This window comes from Heptranchias perlo, chromosome 25 (assembly GCF_035084215.1).
Source record: "Heptranchias perlo isolate sHepPer1 chromosome 25, sHepPer1.hap1, whole genome shotgun sequence".
Classification (NCBI taxonomy): Eukaryota; Metazoa; Chordata; class Chondrichthyes; order Hexanchiformes; family Hexanchidae; genus Heptranchias; species Heptranchias perlo.
The window spans coordinates 14,991,031-15,008,389 of NC_090349.1; the positions used below are offsets into that span (position 1 = coordinate 14,991,031).

At 42.4% G+C, this 17,359-nt stretch overlaps 1 protein-coding gene across 4 annotated transcripts in view; it reads right to left on the bottom strand.

The window, feature by feature from the left end:
• Positions 1-4,920: 4,920 nt before the first annotated feature.
• znrf3 (zinc and ring finger 3) overlaps positions 4,921-17,359 on the bottom strand; it is a 228,316-nt gene continuing 215,877 nt past the window's right edge. For 2 of the 4 annotated variants that reach the window (XM_068005681.1, XM_068005680.1), the window contains exon 9: positions 4,921-5,358. In XM_068005681.1, coding sequence (XP_067861782.1) covers positions 5,303-5,358 — 56 coding nt within the window. In that variant the 3' untranslated portion in view covers positions 4,921-5,302. Of the gene's footprint in view, positions 5,359-9,595; positions 9,756-17,359 lie in introns of those variants that run through there. The other 2 variants (XR_010967188.1, XM_068005682.1) reach the window with 2 other exon arrangements.

Sequence of the window (17,359 nt, forward strand, 5' to 3'; positions counted from 1 at the left end):
TGGGAGAAGCAAAGAATGAGGGAAATAGCAGCAAAAAAATAGAATGAGGCTCGTCAACCACAAGAGTCAGTCGCAGCTAAATGGTTAAAAACATGTCTGCCAATGGGCTGAGTGGATGAAGTACTTCAGGAAAGGTTGTTAAATATAAATACAGTCAGAGAGTAAACAGTAAAGAAAGAACAAATTTGCATTTATATAGCATCTTGCACCTCAGGATGTCCCAAAGCACTGCATAGTCAATGAAGCCAGGACACCAGGAGAAGTCCCCTGCTCTTCTTCGAATAGTGCCATGGGATCTTTTATGTCCACCTGAGGGCAGATGGGGACTTGGTTTAATGGTATCATCCAAAAGATGGCACCACCGACAGTGCAGCACTCCCTCAGTATTGGACTGTCAGCCTGGCTTTTATGCTCAAGACTCTGAAGTGGGTCTTAAACCCATGACCTTCTGATTTGGAGGCGAGACTTCTATTACTGAGCCATGGCTGACACCTATTTAACAAGTTAGGTTAAAGGATGAGTACTGTAATTAAGTAACTATATAATACAAATGCTTTCTATGTGCTTGTTCATTCTTTGTCAAATAAGTTTGTTTGCTATTTTAAACTTAAAATGAGGTCTGATGTGACACTCTATTGGAGTGTGACCTTATGAAAACATAAAATAAGTCCAGTAGTTGAAAGCAATGGACAGGATTTGTTGTTTATTTCCCAGGCAAGTTACCTGAAAGTCTACCTAGATCTTAAGGCAAGGATAGGCACTCCCTGAAAGAATGGAGAATTGGAATTCATTGATAAGAATTATTTAAAATACAAGAGCTGAAATAATTTAAAGTAAAAAGGCTCGAAAGACCCAAAAATGTAATCAGCTCCTAGGCTGAGAAATTCCTCAGGGCTGCTCCCTCTCGGCCTTCATAACTTTGCCAGAAATGTGGCAGAAATCCGGTTTACGGCAGAACAGGAGCAGCTCCAAAGAAAGTCTCAGCCCTATTCTGTGATAAAACTCCTAAGCCATGGGGCATTCATTATAGGGGGAATAGAAAACTATGAGATCAAAGAAATCATCTGCTGTCGATTAACAGAGTGCTTTGCATGGAAAACAATTTTTGAAATAAGTTCCAGCTCCAGTACAATAATACCAGACATCTCGCACTGAATTAAAGAAAGAACAGACTTGCGTGTCTGTCGCACTTCATCGCATCTCTCAGTAAGGTTCCAAAGTGGTTCACATTAGATTAATTATTTGGAAGTGCAGTCACTTTTGTTAGGTACACACACACTGCAGGCATTTTGAACACAGCAAGGTCCCATAAATAAATGAGATGATTGGCCAGTTAGTCTGTTAATGTCATGGATCTGTTAACCTAGAACAAAGCTTAATACTGCTGTGAAGTTTGGGATTTGTATACAAGTACAACCAGATGGAGACCCCAGGAGGAACTTGACAAATCTGCCCTCCCATTTCTCCATCTCCTATACCTTCAGTCACCAGCCTTCCCCCAGAATCTCTATGGCTTCTTTCTGAAAGCGGGAAGGGGGATGGTTTAGAATCGGTCAGTTCACCTGTCACCAGTTGTATTGCTCTCCCTCAGAATGTGGGCTATCTTCTTCCTGCAAGGGTAATATAGGAAATGTGAGACATAATGGTATCTCAATCCACTGAGTATTGCAGTGGGATTGTTGAAATGAGTAAGGATGCTTGTAAACACACTTGCGAAGGGGAATGTATGGACAGGCCTGTGAGACAATTGGTGGGTGGGTAAGTTCGTGGGGAACGTATGACAGCATTCAGGACTCTTGAAGAGATTGTAAGTGTCCAATGGCTGAGTATTGGGGAGTCAACACACATGGTGGGACAAATATCTATGTTGAGTTTCAAGTGTCTGGTCTTGCCTTGCCCATCTCCGTTGGGACATTACATTTCTCGTGGCACTGAACTGCTGACCTAGAGGGTCATGGAAGTGGCACTCTCAGGCTGTGACATCTCCTCCACTGTGTTTCAGCCACTTATCTCAAGGAACCCTTTGCACTATTCCCCCATGCAGAGTTTCCTTCTTCTTCCTGACTTGCTGCAGGGTATCTACAGCTCCCCATCACTGAACTTGGTTGAGCGATGTCCTGTTTATGCCTTGGAGGCCATTCTGTGAAACCTCCCAATAGTTTCATGCCCTGCTCCTTCTCTCTAGATTCCTCAGTGAATTCCTACTCACCAGTCTGAACACAGCCATCTTCTGCCTCCTCCACCAAGTGTAACCATAAACTTGCAAAACCTCTTTACAGACGATCATGGTCCCTGGAGAAGCAGCAGGACTTGTAAATGCCCCATGAAGCATCTTGAGACATTTTTACTACGTTAATGGGACTGTTTAAATGCATGGGGGGGGGGGCAGAATTGTACTCCCGCTGAAGTTCCACCAGCTCAACAGCATAGTGGAAAAGCCTAGGCTTGTACCTTAAATCTCTCCTCCTAACCATAGTTTCTGATCCCTGGCATCAACCTGGTGAATCTATGCTATACACTCTCTATGGCTTTAGTGTTGTTTCTATAATGGGGCCCAGAGATCCACCCAGTAATGTAACTGTGATCGGAGCAAAGTCTGGGGCAAATTCAGTTTACTGGGGAGTTTTCCCCAGTGTCCTGGCCAATATTTGTTTCTCAACCACCATCACTAACAAAACAGATTATCTGGCCATCATCACATTGCAGTTTGAGAGATCTTACTTTGTGCAAATTGGCTGCTCCGTTTCCTACATTACAACAGTGACTACACTTCAAAAGTACACTAGCTGTAAGCTGCCTTAGGACGCCCCAAAGTCATGAAAGGCACTATATAAATGCAAGTCTTTCTTTACCCATTGCTTGATATTTGTGACGAGGCTAATTCATGCTTCTTGTTGAAAATTGAGCCATATATTGCTTTTTAGAGATATCTATTTAGTAAGAATTCCTCCTAATTTAAAACTTATCTTCTCAGGGCCCCTTCTGCTCTATTGCCAGTGAAACTGGTCAGAGAGTCCACAGCACACGCTCTGACCAGTTCTATCCTAAAATGGCAATGGGTGGGGGGGGTCGTCCTGTGTACGTCTTAGGATCCCAATTTGCATATTAAAAGTGGTCTACCGCCTGAAACAGGCAGGTGCTTTGGCCACCAAGCGGTAGGCCCGTTAAAAGCGGCAGTAGGTCGATCGCTGGAGTTACCTGGGCGTTAAATCTACCGGCCCCATTTTGAGCCGTTAACACCGCTTTCGGCAAGTTAAAGTCAAACACCATTGACTCTTGTGCTGCATTGGTGGAGGCCTTGAAGTGTGGCGGTTGTCTGTCCCCTGGGCTGTAGGTTGCTCTGAAATTTTAAAAAAACTGCCACCAAAAGTAGAAAAACAATAAAAGAAATGACCTTCACATTTAATAAAAGGAGGTTGGTGCCATTAAAATATGCTTCCTAGGCTTGGTCTAGAAATAACCAAAATGGAGCAGACTTATAAACTAACAGGAAAGCTTAACATATGACTAAAGTGAATCATGAGAGCTAGACGTGAATACAATATGGGGTTGAGGAGAGGCTAGTAGGCCCAGATTGATGCAACGTTAAGATAGGCCCCAGTCACCAACTCTCACCATTGCCAAGGAAAATACCAGAGTCTTAGGGCTCTGATGTAGGAAAATGATGGAAGATTTGAATTACATCATCACGTGGGCTCCAGAACTCAGTGTAACCATTTTAGGCATTTATTTTTTATATGCGCAGTGAATTCTTGGAAAACTATACTGTCCCTGCAAAGTTATTTGGATCTCTCCGAGTTGTAATGCAACTATGCATCTGACTGAAATAGGATCAGATTGTACTGCCAACCTGTGCAGTCTGTAAAATCTTCCAATCCAGTCACCATTTCTGGAGACCTGTGCAGAAGCGTGCCAATTATACACCAATCACAGAATTGCCTTTAGGCAGTGGTGAAATCTCACAAAAGGAGATATGCCTCTCTGCCGCAGTTGTTGAAAGTCTCTTTAGTGGGACTTGAACCCAGAGGCGAGAGTGCTACACACTGAGCCATAGCTGACACGTAAACACTATAAACACATCAGCTATAAGAATGCAGAGTAACTCAGAACATGGAAACAAACAACTAACACCAAAAGAACTGAACGATGAAGATTTGATTTGAAGCCACAACAAGAAAGCGTCAGTAAAGCTTTACTTGATAAAACTGTATTTTTCACAGACATTTGTACATTTTTTGTTACAAAACTGTATAGTACTAAAATTTAAAATCAGTTTTTGGTCAGAGAATATTTAATCTTTTGTGTGCAATTATCATGTATTTACAAGGTCTCATGTTAGTGATTTTCCAATGATTATTTCATAATGTCATACACTCTCCACATAAGACATGGCTTAAGATAAATATATTAGTAAATAAATATTCTGAGAACATATTTCCATAAATGAAATGTGCCGCTATACATATACAGAATATACAGACAATTTCTAGCCTTTTAACACGTTAGAAAAAATGGTAATGACGGAGAGAACTCTTGACCATTTTATAATTCTTTACAAGAATTTCAGACAAATCTTTTAAGTGCTACAAATGTAAAATAGTGCCTTAAGTACCCAACAAAATTGTTACTTTGCATGGATCGGTCAGGCAGTAAAGGCATTATTGTGTACACAAAACTCAACCTTGGTGCCTTCAACATGGATGTACAAAACATACACAACTGTTGCAGTGTCACTCTACTTGTCCCATGGCTTCCATGAATCCCCGTTATAGCCAATCTGCTTCTCTTGATACAGCACAGTGAAGAACATTCAGTCACAGCAGTAATAGGGCTGCTACTTCCCTCCCCCCCCCTTTTCTTTCCCAACTCCTTCCCCTTCTTTTCCCTCCCTTTATGTTTCCCATCCCCTCCCCCACCCTCCTCTCTTTCCTCTTCTTGCATTTCATATTGCTGACTTACTAAGGCAACCATAACCCTGAGCGTGCGAAAGGCTCAAAAATCCCTCTGACTACGGATCGAAGTTTATTCCTGACGTTCCTTGACAACAGTAGTACAGTTGCCTTGCGATAAAGGGCAGCAGGGTTTTAAATAACAGCAGAACTTGGTCTCGAAATCACGAGACAGGAAGCACGAACTGGGTCGTGGGAAGATGCATCAGATTTGGTGTTTTTCTCCACATTACCACTTTTGTGTGTTTTGTCAAAGCTAAAACAGTCGCACAAGGACTGAGTTTGGAGTCTTATTGATCGCTTCCCGTATCTCCGTACTTATATACATATATATATATATTTATTTTAAAAAATCAGATGTCCTGCTCGGTGGCACAATCCTTTTCCAGCATGAGAGATGGTCCAGACCCTAAAGAAAAAAAAAACAGGATTACCGAGGAAGAAGTGCCCTTATGCATCCCTTAATTGAAATGAATAAGTTTTTTAAATTCAGAGGTATAAAAGGATTCCTTTATTTATACGGTTTAAACGCAATACCCATCGTCTGTTATAAGATGTAGCTTATTAACTGAAAATATTCTACCATAGAACAGTGTTACTTGTTAACTTTTTGACAACGGCCAGAGTCCAAATCGATGTCTTTTGTTTGAGCTCCACTCTTCGGGATGTTCCATCGCCAAGTAGAAGACGACAGGTCCATAGCTATGATTTCCCCATACAGTCAGCTGGCTGGTTTCAACTCTGCTACTGTGAGCATTTGCTAAGTGGAGACCAGATCTTAGGCACTGACTTAAATGCAGAGAGAAGCAACAGCTCCTCCACTGTTCAAATTGGGAATGCAATGGACCCCAATCTGAGAATGGCTGCACTAGCCTTGCTAGGGGTAGGCCCGTTGCCAGATGGTGGCCTGCTTGTCTGCATTTAGTGCAGTACTAAGGGAGTGCTGCGCTGGCGGAGGTTCCCTCTTTCGGATAAGATGTTAAACCAAGGCCCTGTCTGCCCTCTCGGGTGGATGTAAAAGATCGCATGGGACTATTTCAAAGAGTAGGGGAGTTCTCCTTGGTGTCCTGGCCAATATTTATCCCTCAACCTACATCACTAAAACAGATTATCTGGTCATTATATCATTGCTGTTTGTGGGACCTTGCTGTGTACAAATCGGCTGCTGCGTTTCCTACATTACAACAGTGACCACACTTCAAAAAGTACTTCATTGGCTATAAAATGCTTTGGGAACCCCTGAGGTCATGACAGGTGCTAAATAAATGCAAGTCTTTTATAGTATCATAGTATGATACAGCGGAGAAGGCGGCCATTCGGCCCATCATGCCAGTGCCGGCTCTTTGAAGGAGCCATCCAATCAGTCCCATTCCCCTGCTCTTTCCCCATAGCACTGTAATTTTTTTTCCCTTCAAGTATTTATCCAGTTCCCTTTTGAAAGTTATTATTGAATCTGCTTCCACCACCCTTTCAGGCAGTGTATTCCAGATCATGACAACTCAATGCGTTAAAAAATGCTTCCTTATGTCATCTATGGTTCTTTTGCCAATCACCTTAAAATCTGTGTCCTCTGGTTACCGACCCTTCTGCCACTGGAAACAGTTTCTCCTTATTTACTCTATCAAAACCGTTCATGATTTTGAACACCTCTATCAAATCTCTTCTTAACCTTCTCAGCTCTAAGGAGAACAACCCCAGCATCTTCAATCCCTCCATATAACTGAAGTCCCACATCCCTGGCACCATTCTATTAAATCTCTTCTGTACCCTCTCGAAGGCTTTGACATCCTTCCTAAAGTGTGGTGCCCAGAATTAAACAATACTCCAGCTGAGGCCTAACCGGTGATTTATAAAAGTTTAGCATAACTTCCCCACTTTTGTACTCTATGCCTCTATTAATAAAGACCAGGATCCCAAATGCTTTTCTAACAGCCTTCTCAACTTGTCCTGCCACCTTCAAAGATTTGTGTACATACACCCCAGATCTCTGTTTCTGCATCTACTTTAAAATTGCGCCATTTAGTTTATATTGCCTCTCTTCATTCTTCCTACCAAAATGTATCACTTCATACTTCTCTGCGTTAAATTTCATTTGCCATGTGTCTGCCCATTTCACCAGCCTGTCTATGACTTCCTGAAGTCTGTTACTATCCTGTACATTGTTTACTACATTTCTGAGTTTTGTGTCATCTGCAAACTTTGAAATTATACCCTGTATACCCAAGTCCAGGTCATTAATATATATCAAAAAGATCACCTGGGGAACACCACCATATACTTCCCTCCAGTCTGAAAAACAACCATTCACCACTAGTCTGCTTTCTGTCCCTTAGCCACTTTTGTATCCACGCTAACACTGCCCCTTTCATCCCATGGGCTTTAATTTTGCTTATAAGTCTATTATGTGGTACTTTATCAAATGCCTTTTGAAAGTCCATACACACATCAACCACACTACCCTTATCAACCATCGCCGTTACTTCATCAAAGAACTCAATCAAGTTAGTCAAACATGATTTTCCTTTAACTAATCCATGCTGACTTTCATTTATTAGCCCATACTCTTCCAAGTGCCAACTAATTTTGTCCCGGATTATTGTGTCTCAAAGTTTCCCCACCACCGACAATAGGCTGACTGGCCTGTAATTGCCAGGTTTATCCCTCTCCCCTGTTTTGAACAGGGGTGTTACTTTTGTAGTCCTCTGACACCGCCCCCATAGCGAAGGAGAATTGGACGATTGTGGTCAGAGCCTCCGCAATTTCCACCCTTCCCTCAGTAACTTGGAATGCATCCCATCTGGACTGGGTGACTTTTCTACTTTGAATATTGCCAACCTTTAAGTACCTCCTCTTTATCTATTTTTAATCCTATTCAATATCGCTACTACCTCCTCCTTTACTGCTACATTGGTAGCATCCTCTTCTCTAGTCAAGACCAGTGCAAAGTATTCATTTAGTACCTCAGCCATACCCTCTGCCTCCATAAGATGATTTCCTTTTTGTCCCTAATCGACCCCACCCTTTAATATTTACATGTTTATAAAAGACTTCTGGGTTCCCTTTATGTTAGCTGCTTATCTATTCTCATACTCTCTCTGCCCATTTTATTCCCTTTTTTAGATCTCTTCTGTACTCTCTGTATTCAGCCTGGTTCTCTACCTTACATTTCTCATAAGCCTCCTTTTTCTGTTTCATTTTAATCTCTATATCTTTAGTCATCCAGGGAGCTCCAGCTTTGATTGAGCTTCCTTTCCCCCTCGTAGGGTTGTGTCTACTCTGTACCCAAACCAACTTTTCCTTGAAGGCCTCCCATTGTTCAATTACTATTTTGCCTAGCAATTTTTGATTCCAATCCACCAGGGCAAGATCCCTTTTTAACTCACTGAAATTAGCCCTCCTCCAGTATTTTTGCACTTGATTGTTCCTTGTCCTTTTCCATAACTATTATAAACCTAATGATATTATGATCACTGTTCCTCAAATGCTCCCCCCACTGAAACATGCTCCACTTCATTCCCCAGAACTAGATCCAGTACTGCTTCCTTCCGTGTTTGGCTGGGAATACATTGACCAAGAAAGTTCTCTTGTATATATTTCAGGAATTCCTCCCTCTCTTTGCCCTTAACACTGTTTCTATCCCAGTCTATATTGGGATAATTGAAGTCCCCTATTATCACTACTCTGATTCTTGCATTAATTTGCCTGCAAATTAGCTCCTCTATCTCCTTCCCACTATTCGATGGCCTATAATATACACCCAGTAGCGTAATAGCTTCTCTATTGTTCTTTAATTCTAACCAAATAGATTGACCCCTCAACCACATCACCCCTTTCCATAGTTTCTTTGATCAATACTGCCACTCCCCCTCCTTTCCTGAATAACCTGTAGCCAGGAATATTAAGTACCCAATCCTCCCCGTCTTTGAGCCAGGTCTCTATTATTACCACTATATTTTAGTCCCATGTGGCGACTTGTGCCTGTAGCTCACCAACCTTATTTACCACGCTAAGTGCATTTACACACATACACACCAAACTCACCTTAGACTGCCTCGCATTTCCCCGCTGTTTGATCCCTCCTATTCCTGAACTGTTCTTTACTCTAGTGCCATTTGTCTCTCCCAGTCCTCTGTGCACCTTGTTTCTCCTCTCTAATGGTACAGCCTGGTGCCCATCCCCCTGCTAAATTATTTTAAACCCTCCCCCAAGGCAGTAGCTAACCTCCCCGCGAGGACATTGGTCCCAGCCCTGTTCAGGTGCAACCCGTCTATCTTGTACAGGTCCCTCCTGCGCCAGAACTGGTCCCAATGCTAAGTCTTGCTTTCTTTCTTAAATCCATCAAATTTCCCGTGCTCCAGGGAGCCGATCCATCATTCCCCTCAGCTCCCCGGAGTGCAGAATATTATTCTGAATCCGCTGATCGCCCATGCTTGGGAATTAAAACAGGTGAGCGTTCCAGCACTGAGCCCAACCGGAGAAAGGAAAGCAATCCACTCAGAGAATGGCAGCCCTGGGTTTGATCTTTCTTGTGTGCTGATCTCAGTTGGAATGCTGGTAGAAATACTACAAATGGAACTCAGCTCTCTGGGGCTAGAGAGGGGAAACAACAGCCCCAGGGCCCTCGCTCCTGTTTGCTGTTCACTAACCTTTGCTGAAAAGGTTGATATGGATCCAATTTAGCTGTGATTCGTCCCCTCTCACATTCAAAGAGCTTGCTGGCAATGACGGTCTAGATTCACCCTTGAAGACAGAGGTACTAGAGGGTTATTGGCATTAGTGCTACAATTTCCCAGCATATGTCCGCACCTTCGGGGAAGAGAGGGGGAATAAAATTGGGGAAACAACAAATTTGATGCAATGGGAGTTAATGGTTCTATACAATAGGATTAATGTGGATCAGCATGAATCATGTGTTGCTTATTTGGAGGCAACTGCAGCATAATAATGAACTGTTGCTCTTCCCTGGCCCCATTCATAAGTTAACATTTTTTCTTGATTTAAATAAAATAAAAATTCATCTTTAGTTTGACTAGCTCCTCTTTCCAGATGGCTCAAGGGCAGTCATAGCTCTGTTCCCAATTAGGGACACCAATCTTCAAAAGCGCAGAGTTCACTAAATACTAATGTTTCACAAATGTGCTAAGCAAAACTGAGGCTATGAAAGCCCACCATCCTGAAAGTCATTCAGAAAATAAATTTACCATTTAATCATAGGAGGCACTCCTGCTACTGGCACTTAAACGTGACCAGCAGGTCACTAAGGGCTTCTAGCTGACGTCTGCTGCAATATTTCAGCAGAAGCACATAATTTGTTTTTCAACTTAACTTTTCCGGGCAGTTGCCAACAACAATAGACAAGTAATGATAATGATACTGCACTCAACGAAGTGCGTGCTAAATAAGGCCAAAGATGAAGGATAACACGGCACGGTTCTTAAAATTACTGCGGTAACTTCAAGGGCATCACAACACACTCTTGGTTGGATTGTAATCATGGCAATTGACCTTGCGCAGTACAACATGTTGTAACAAATCTTCGATTTCCATACTTGAAAGAGCTTGCTTTTATAAAGCATCCATCATGTCCCAAAGCGCTTGACAGCCAATGAATTATTTTTGAAGTGTAGTCACTGTTGTAATGTAGATAAACATGGTAGCCACATTGCCGACAGACGGCAATGAGATAAACGACCAGATATTCTGTTTTTTAGTGATATCGGCTGAGGAATAAATGTTGGCCAGGACACACCAATTTTACATATCCAGTTATCCTGGCACTAAAGTGTGCGCGGATGTGTGTCCACATTTGCTATTTAAGATCCCACATGAAGAACGGCCACTTGGTCAAGACAGCAAAGGGTGGCTGGTACCCGTAGAATTGGACACAGCAAGAGTCAACATATTGGAAGAAAGAGGGGACAAAATCGGAGGCAAACCAGAAATCAGTAGGGAGAGGAACATCTGGAAGAAGAAAGGTTGACATTTCAGATGGAACCTTTGGGTAGTTCTGCTGAAAGGGTTTTTCTTTATCTTGCTAGTTTTCTGCACCAATTTTGTCCCTCTACCTTCCTCTCAGCTTTCATTCCTCACTGCAACGCGGTTCCACAAGAGCTGGTCACCCACCAGTACTTTGCCTCAGTGCAATGGGGAATGTCAACAGTCTATGCAGTCTCAGGGGTATCACAACTGAGCTTGATTCTTGTCCAAGTTCACTTCCAGAAAGGGTGATTGAATAGCAAACAGGAACAGGGACCCTATCCAATTTTCCTCCCCATAATCTAGGGAGATGAGACCAATTTTAGTGCCTAATCACTGCCCTGGCTGATATGAGAACATAAGAAATAGGAGCAGGAGTAGACCACATGCCACCTCGAGCCTGCTCCGCCATTCAATAAGATCTTCAACCTCAACTCCACTTTCCCGCCCGATCCCCACATCCCTTGATTCCCTTAGCATCCAAAAATCTATCGATCACAGCCTTGAATATACTCAGCGACTGGGGTAGAGAATTCCAAAGATTCACAACCCTCTGAGTGAAGACATTTCTCCTCATCTCAGTCCTAAATCGCCAACCCCTTATCCTGAGACTATGTCCCCCAGTTCTAGACTCTCCAGCCAGTGGAAACAGCCTCAGCATCTACCGTGTCAAGCCCCCTCACAATCTTATATGTTTCAATGAGATCACCTCTCATTCTTTTAAACTCCAGAAAGTATAGGCCCATTCTACTCAATCTCTCCTCATCCCAGGAATCAATCTAGTGAACCTTCGTTGCACCTCCTCCAAGGCAAGTATATCCCTCCTTAGGTAAGAAGACCAAAACTGTACATAGTATTCCAGGTGAGGTCTCACCAAAGCCCTATACAATTGCAGCAAAACTTCCTTACTCTTGTACTCCAACCCTCTTGCAATAAAGGCCAACATTTCATTTGCCTTCCTAATTGCCTGATGTACCTGCATGCTAACTTTCTGTGTTTCTTGTACAAGGACACCCAAATCCCTCTGAACACCAACATTTAATAGTTTCTCACCATTTCAAAAATATTCTGTGATTCTATTCTTTCTACCAAAGTGAATAACCTCACATTTCCCCACATCTCCCATCTTCTTGCCCACTCACTTAACCTGTCTATATCCTTTTGCAGACTCTTTGTATTCTCCTCACAGCTTACTTTCCCACCTAGCTTTGTATCATCAGCAAACATTACACTTGGTCCCTTATTAGTTGACTCTAAACAGATCAGGGATTGAACTTACTATAACTTTCAGTATGACTCAGCTACTAATTGGATAAAATCACTGAGCCGTCATAAAAGATTAACACATCAGATTCAACACATGTTTTTCTTTCAGTTACTGTTTGATCTTTAGCATTGTTTTTAAAAGTCTGAAGTAAAAAAGACTGAATCCCCTATATGATTATTCTATTATGGATCTTCCCCACCCCCACCTGTTTAGTCCCCCTTTTTAATGAACAACCAAGTTTTTTCCTCCACTGAGGAAATATAAAGCAGCGCTGTTAATATTTCTCTATTCCTCAAAACCCCTTTTCAACAGATATCCAGCTTTCCAGCATATTATTCAAAGGTTTGGATTATGTGTAAATCATTGAACTGTCAGTTGACTTTTAATTGTCTTGAATAATCTGTTTAAGAATGTAGCTCCCAATTGGAGTCTTCCTGGGACCAGGAACAATGCCTAATATCTTCAGGGCACGGTAGTCTAGTGGCTATGGTACTGGCCTAGTGACCCAGAGGTCATGAGTTCAAATCCCAATGTGGCAAGATGTGCAGTTGAATTGAATTCAATACACCCGGTCATTTGTGGGCTAGCATCAGAAAATAACCACTAATGGATTATTATAAAAACCCCATTGGTTCACTAATGGGAACCTGCCATCCCTACCTGTTCTGGCCTACAAGTGACTCGAGTTCCACACAACGTAGTGAAGTCTTAATACGCTCAGGATAACTAGGGCTGGGCAACAAATACTGCTTTGCCAGCATTACCCACATCCCAAACAAAATCATGAGTGGTGAATAAATGATTGGTATTAACTAAACATACACAAACACACGCACCCACTACACACACCAACTACATGCTGCACATTAAAACATAAAACAATATTTTTACTCTGCAGCATTGGTGCAAACTAGCTGAATCTGTGCTAAAAATAAGGATTCTTTAGCTTTTACTAATGTGCATGCTGCAGCAGGGTATCATTTGGTTAAAAGGTAACATCTGTTGCTTTGACTCTCAAGTTTTCTTTCTCGTTTTGCCAAGCCTTAAATCTAACACTGGTTGCTGAGGAGGTTCACAGAAAGTGTACTGTAGATCTGTTTTTTTTAAACCAAAAATCCCAACGGGTCTAGACAGCATTAAATTAGAAGATACAGTGCACTGTGGGTTTCGAGCATGCCAGTGCTAGTTATTCAGAGGACTTAAAAGCAGGTGCTGGCGACTTAAGAGATGCTGCCGATATTCTTGGTTAATTCCCCAATATTATTCTAGCTTCTAGCTCTTTGAACTGGGTTTTTTTCTGTTTGGGGCCAAAGAAATTCTTCTGGTTTAGAAAGAAAGAACTTGCATTTACATAGTGCCTTTCACCTCAAAACATCCCAAAGCACTTCACAGCCAATGAATTACTTTCGAAGTGTAGTCATTATAATGTAAGGAAACAACAAACTTTGCTTCTTATTGTATCTCATCACTGCTCCCAGGATTGCAGGTATTCATAAAATAAGGCAGATTATTTAATAAATCATCCTTTTCTCTTTCTTGAAGACATTGGCACCAGTTTGGAGAACGGAGTGCACAGAGGCTGGTCATCTTCCAACGCCTCACTCAAGTGGCCATTCTAAATGTACGATAATCTAGGCACCTCTTAGATCTCCACCAATATTATTCCACTAGATGGTGCACCAGAGGGATGCAGGATGATTTCCCCCACTCCTATGCCCTCCGCTCAATGCCTCCCCATGTCCACAAGGCTGAGATCAGACACTCGCTTTATGCACATTGTTGGAATCGCACCCTCAAAAATAAATAGCGAGGGAGCCTCTGGGGAAGGACCAAAGGTTAGAACTAGAATTGCCACTTAAATATTCAAATAAATGTCCCTCAAATGTCTATTTTCAGAAATATTCCAATTATTTTCTCAAGCTGAAATCCAGTCCCCTGTCATAACAATTTGATCCCACTCACAGGATCACATAAGAAATCTCTCTTAAGTGGATGATTAATAATAAGTATCCTCAGTTGAGGCAGGGCAGGAGGAAAGAATCAGCTACTCTCAATTGCTATCCCCGTGACCCTTGTTGGAAACTGCAGGCACGTGGATGTCGGACAAAGACATGATACGGCTCAGTTGTGATGTCATCTTCCTCCCTCCCTCCCTCCCTCCCTCCCTCCCTCCCTCCCATGATTGAACGTTAACAGGCTATTCTTTGTCCAAGCTCACTCGTGAAGAATGGCCATTTGGGTGAGCGACCCAGGACTGCCAGTCCCTATGGAACCATGCAAGGTGCAGCACCTTTGAGGGGAGGGGAGAAATTGAAGGGGAAGCTGTGTGTTTTGTACTGATATCCTGATGGGTAAAGGCACCGTTAAAACAAGATTTTAATATTAAGCTCAAAACACAATGGCCTCGATTTCAACTCCCTCCGCCTGTCAGAAACTGGACTAGGGGGGCAGTTAAAATTAAGGCAGTAACTTACCCCCTCTGATCCCACTGCCTTCCTGCCGTGTCCTGATGTTAACCTGCAGGTCTAACCTGCTAGTGGATCTGGCCGGGTTGGGAGAAAATTTATGGAAATGAGGCCCAACCGTTGAAATCGGTCAGGCCTCCACCTCCCCAGACTCTCCCGGTTCACCCTCTTCGGGGCTCGCATGCACTTCACCCACCCCTCCCCCCTTTAAAATTGGGGCCAATGAAGCATGATTTCTATTGTGGCTGATTTATTAACTGGAGCACTGGTTTGGGAACATTCAGCTTTAAGAGACAAAAACACTCAAATTTTAAATCTCAGCATGAAGTAGACCAGGCTGATAATGATTGATATCCAGCCTTTGAAAAAACAATCTACCTCCCTCACAACGTTTTATCTTTTTACCGGAAAATGTCATAGCAACACATTTTTCACTTTTGAAAAAAATACTATGTATTTGTGCTCAGTAGGCAGGGTAAGGGAGGTCAGTGATAGGGAAATGAACATAAGGTTGTGTATTGTCTGTAAGGTGTGATACAAGGCTCCTTTCTAGACCACCCACCAATGTATCTCCACCTCAGCTTTAGAAAAATATACACTGTAACTGTCGATCATTTTCATTTCTAACACATTCTGGCGTGCCAGTGAGGCTGCCAAATTAGTTCCATTAATGTATAAAGATGGAGATTATTTGCTATGGGAATTGGATTAACACCAGATAGTTACTGTACACGGGACTCTGAATGGTAGCCAGAGTGAGGAAACTTTAATCCTATCAGTGTGAGTTGGACTCAAACCCAGGTGCCAACAGTGAAAGGATCATCACTAGATGTGGACGAGAGGGGTGATTTGGCCCATTCGAGCTCATTATCCAGAAAAATATTATGGACCTCCCCACCCCCACCCCTACAGCAACCAACTGTTTCCTAAATGATTCCAGGGCTTTTGCCTCATCTACCCCACCCAGAAGGGTGGCAAGTTCAGTTCCCAGAAGGACATTGGTGAACCAGTTGCATTTTTACAACAATCCGGCAGCTTTTCATGGCCATTTTCTGGTGCTAGGCCACAAATTACCAGATTTATTGAATTCAATTTCACAACTTGAATTCATGACCTCTGGATTGCTAATCTAATACCATAACCACCAGGCTATTTTACTTGTCTCCTGCCATTACATAAATACTTTCCACTGTTTGGCAATACAGAAAAATACTTTTAGATCATGCACTTTTCAGCAAGTGCTGGGAAGTCAGGAAATTGCAAACCAACTCATGATTTTCCATCCATGAGTACCCATAGACAATGTCTCCTATGGTCTTTATATTGTGACAGGATATGGTGTGACACCCATCCACAGACCAGGTAGAGTTCTGTGACACCCCCAGTAGTTGAATAGCCTGTCAATGCTCACAACTGAGGCACAGACACGAAGAATGGCCCCTTGGGCAAGGTGACAAAGGATAACCTGCATCCACATTGCTGTACCCAGCAAGTAGTCGACACCTTCAGGAGGAGAGAGGTGTGGAGAAAACGGGCGAGAGCTTAATAAAAAAAGACATTTTATGCAAGGCTGCGACTTCCTGCATAAATTGAGTGTGATTGGGATAATACATGGATGCAGGATTAGACTGATCATGTCCTTGAACGTTTCCTGTATTGTACTGTACAGTGCTACAATGGTACTGTCCGCGTGGAGTTTGTTCAAGAGATCATATTCGGCAACCTAGAAAAATGACACAAAGTTGACCAATTGCTTTGAAAAGCTGACACAGGCCCCAAAAATTGTCAGCTCAAAAGCAACTTTGAATATTAACCTACAATAACATGAAAACGAGTGGTTACATGGGCTTGTGTAAATCTAGCTCGAAGTACGATCTGCATTCCAATTGGAAAGGAGAAATGCAAAGGTTAACGGGACAAAATTGGTGGTGCATTTCTATGAGGGGGGAGATACTGGCGCATATTCCCCCAGAAAATTTTGAACTTTTACAATAAAATTGTTGCTGTTAATTTTTAAGCACTTTTATACTTCACAATGATAGATTTTTAGTCTTAAAAACAAAGTGACATTTCAAAAAAACAACCAGACCATCACTTACTCAGAAGTTACCTCAACGGTCACTCTCCCATGACAACACCCCCGCCCCAATGCATAGAGACACTGTAGCACCCCCCCCACCCCCTTCACAGTAAAACACTACTTTTTCTGGCACTCTTTTCCCCCTAGTCAAGCTGGTATTTTTCTCTTCCCCCACCAGTTCAAGTGAGCATTCTTCTTTCCCCTTTAATGTTGGTACTCTTTTCCCACTCCCCCCATCTCAGTTAATATTGAGACACACACACACACTTTTCATTTAATGCTGGTACTCTATCCCCTTGCTTGATAAACTTTTCGCTCCCTCCCTAAGTTATTGGTAGTGTTCTTAAGTCTCCACATAAGAGATTGTTAGCTAAAATTAAAGCTCATGGAATTGAAGGCAAATTATTGACCTGGTTAGGAGATTGGTTAGGCAGTAGAAAACAGTAGGGATAATGGGTATGTACTCGAATTGGAAGGAAGTGACTAGAGCTGTCCCATAAGGATCTGTGCTAAGGCCACAACTATTCATTATATTTATTAATGACTTAGATAATGCAATAGAGAGTCATATATTCAAGTTTGCTGATGACAGAAAGATTGGTGGCAAAGTAGGTAGTGTAGA